This window comes from Rhinopithecus roxellana, chromosome 6, assembly GCF_007565055.1.
Source record: "Rhinopithecus roxellana isolate Shanxi Qingling chromosome 6, ASM756505v1, whole genome shotgun sequence".
Classification (NCBI taxonomy): Eukaryota; Metazoa; Chordata; class Mammalia; order Primates; family Cercopithecidae; genus Rhinopithecus; species Rhinopithecus roxellana.
Genome location: NC_044554.1, coordinates 124,191,366 through 124,193,313, shown reverse-complemented (window position 1 = coordinate 124,193,313; position 1,948 = coordinate 124,191,366). Strand labels below are relative to the sequence as shown.

Below are 1,948 nucleotides of genomic sequence, written 5' to 3'. Positions count from 1 at the left end.
CAAGTCATGTTACTTTTTTAGGGCTCAATTGCCTTGTCTGTAAAATGAAGTTTTTAGCTCAATAATTATGCTTCTATTGGGCATACCACTTTTTATAACATCTTCCAAAAAATTATTTTATTTTATTTGGTAATTCTTTTATTTTAGATTCTCGGGGTATATGTGCAGGTTAGTTGCATGGGTATATTGTGTGATGCTGAGATTTGGGATACAAATGATCCTGCCATCCAAGTAGTGAGCATAGTATCCAACAGTAAAATTTTCAGCCCTCACCCCCACTTCCCCTTCTAGTGGTCCTCAGTGTCTATTGTTTTCATCTTTATGTCCATGTGTTTTTGATGTTTAGCTCCTGTGTATAAGTGAGAACATGAGGTATTTGGTTATCTGTTTCTTTCTTTTCAATGTAATACTCAATTTAAACAATTAAATACATTTGAATAACGTTTGCTTGCCACTATGGAGGGAAGGGAGCACTAGAATTACATGAAATTGAAACGCAATTTGAATTTGAGTTTCAAATAAGATTGGTTTACACTTAGCAATAATAGAAGTTTATTATGCTGCCTTCCTGGTGGGACAAGGCAGGGGGAGCAAGCACTACTCTGGGCTAGGCCCAGCGCCCCCCAAGCAAGAACACATAAAAGCCCCTGCCCCTGCCCCCACACACCACCCCCACCCCCACTGCTAAGCCCAGACCCTCACGGCTCTCTCTGGAAAGGGTTGCCTTCCTCAGCCTGCATGAAGTAGTAAATGAAGAAGACGATCATCACAAAGACCAGGAAAAGCAGCAGCTGGCCCCAGAGCGGGACCTGGTGATCCTGGCCCAGCCCAGCCCCAGGAGCATGGTTTTCAGGCCGGATGGCACGGCTGGTGAGCCATGAAGAGGAAGATGATGCGGAGGACGAGGAAGAGGTGGAGGAGGATGTAGGATAATAGGACAGGTCCAGGGAGCTCCCGGAGGCTGAAACAGGGCTGTAGTGCGCGATGCTCTGGTAGGCACTGTCCCGGCCATACATGGGGCGTTCCCTATCCTTGCACTCCTCTTCAGAAGACGACAAAAGATCGTCATCACGCACCTGGTGGTGGAAAGTGTCAGCATCTGGGAGTGAAGTTACAGACTGGCGGAAGCCCCTGGACGGGCCCGGAGACTCGGGCTCCCCATAAGTCCTGGTAGTGAAGTAGCTCTCTTCATAGTAGTCGTCATTGTAGTCCTTGCTCTGGTAGAGTAAGGCGTCCTTTTTCTTGGGAAGATCATACATATCTGAATCCCCTGACGTCGAATTCAAGTCAGAGAAGCGATAAGAGGAGGCAGCGGGCGAGCCGGAGGGCGAGAGCCGCCGCCTCTGGGTCTCGTACTCGAAGATCTTCTGCTCGTAAAGCCTACGAGTTGATCCTACTACAGGCCCGTGCGGGATGTTGTACCGGCGCAGCAAGGCGGTCAGCTGGGTATTTGAAAGATCTGCGTAGTCGTCCATGGCGGGTGCGGGCTCGGTCGGAGGCCTGGCGGCGGCCCGGGCCTACCAAAACCGGCCGAGCAACGGCTGCCAACGGCTGCCTAGGAGCACGGCGGGGGCGGCACGAGCGCATCGGGAGCGGCCGCGCTCGCGTCACACCCGAATCGCTGTCGCCAGATACATTCTATTACGTAACACTTAGAGTGGTTGTGTATTTCTGATGTTTTATATACTAAAATGGCACTCTCGGCAAAAATAAAACCCCAAACATTTTAATTGGAAATTTAAGTAATAGAGTCTTTATTAAATCTATATTTTAAGTTTATGTTTATATATGAATTTAAAACAGTAAATCTCTTATTTCAATTCCTGAAATTCTTGTGCATTTTCCAGGAGATGTCCCCTAGACATGGAGAGGAAATGAAATTGCATCACCTCTTAACTATTCCTTTATCCTCTCTGCACTTTCTTTTTATCCTTCTTAATTTTAAGAA

At 47.4% G+C, this 1,948-nt stretch overlaps 1 protein-coding gene across 1 annotated transcript; it reads right to left on the bottom strand.

The window, feature by feature from the left end:
* Window positions 1-688: 688 nt before the first annotated feature.
* On the bottom strand, window positions 689-1,622 carry LOC104682784 (emerin). Its single transcript, XM_010389522.2, has one exon. The coding sequence runs from the start codon at window positions 1,473-1,475 to the stop codon at window positions 699-701; it is 777 nt and encodes a 258-aa protein (XP_010387824.1). The 5' UTR covers window positions 1,476-1,622; the 3' UTR covers window positions 689-698.
* Window positions 1,623-1,948: the final 326 nt, after the last annotated feature.

Bases quoted from the DNA above. Each gene is read 5' to 3' on its own strand.
- LOC104682784 (XM_010389522.2), bottom strand. From the start codon at position 1,475: ATGGACGACTACGCAGATCTTTCAAATACCCAGCTGACCGCCTTGCTG.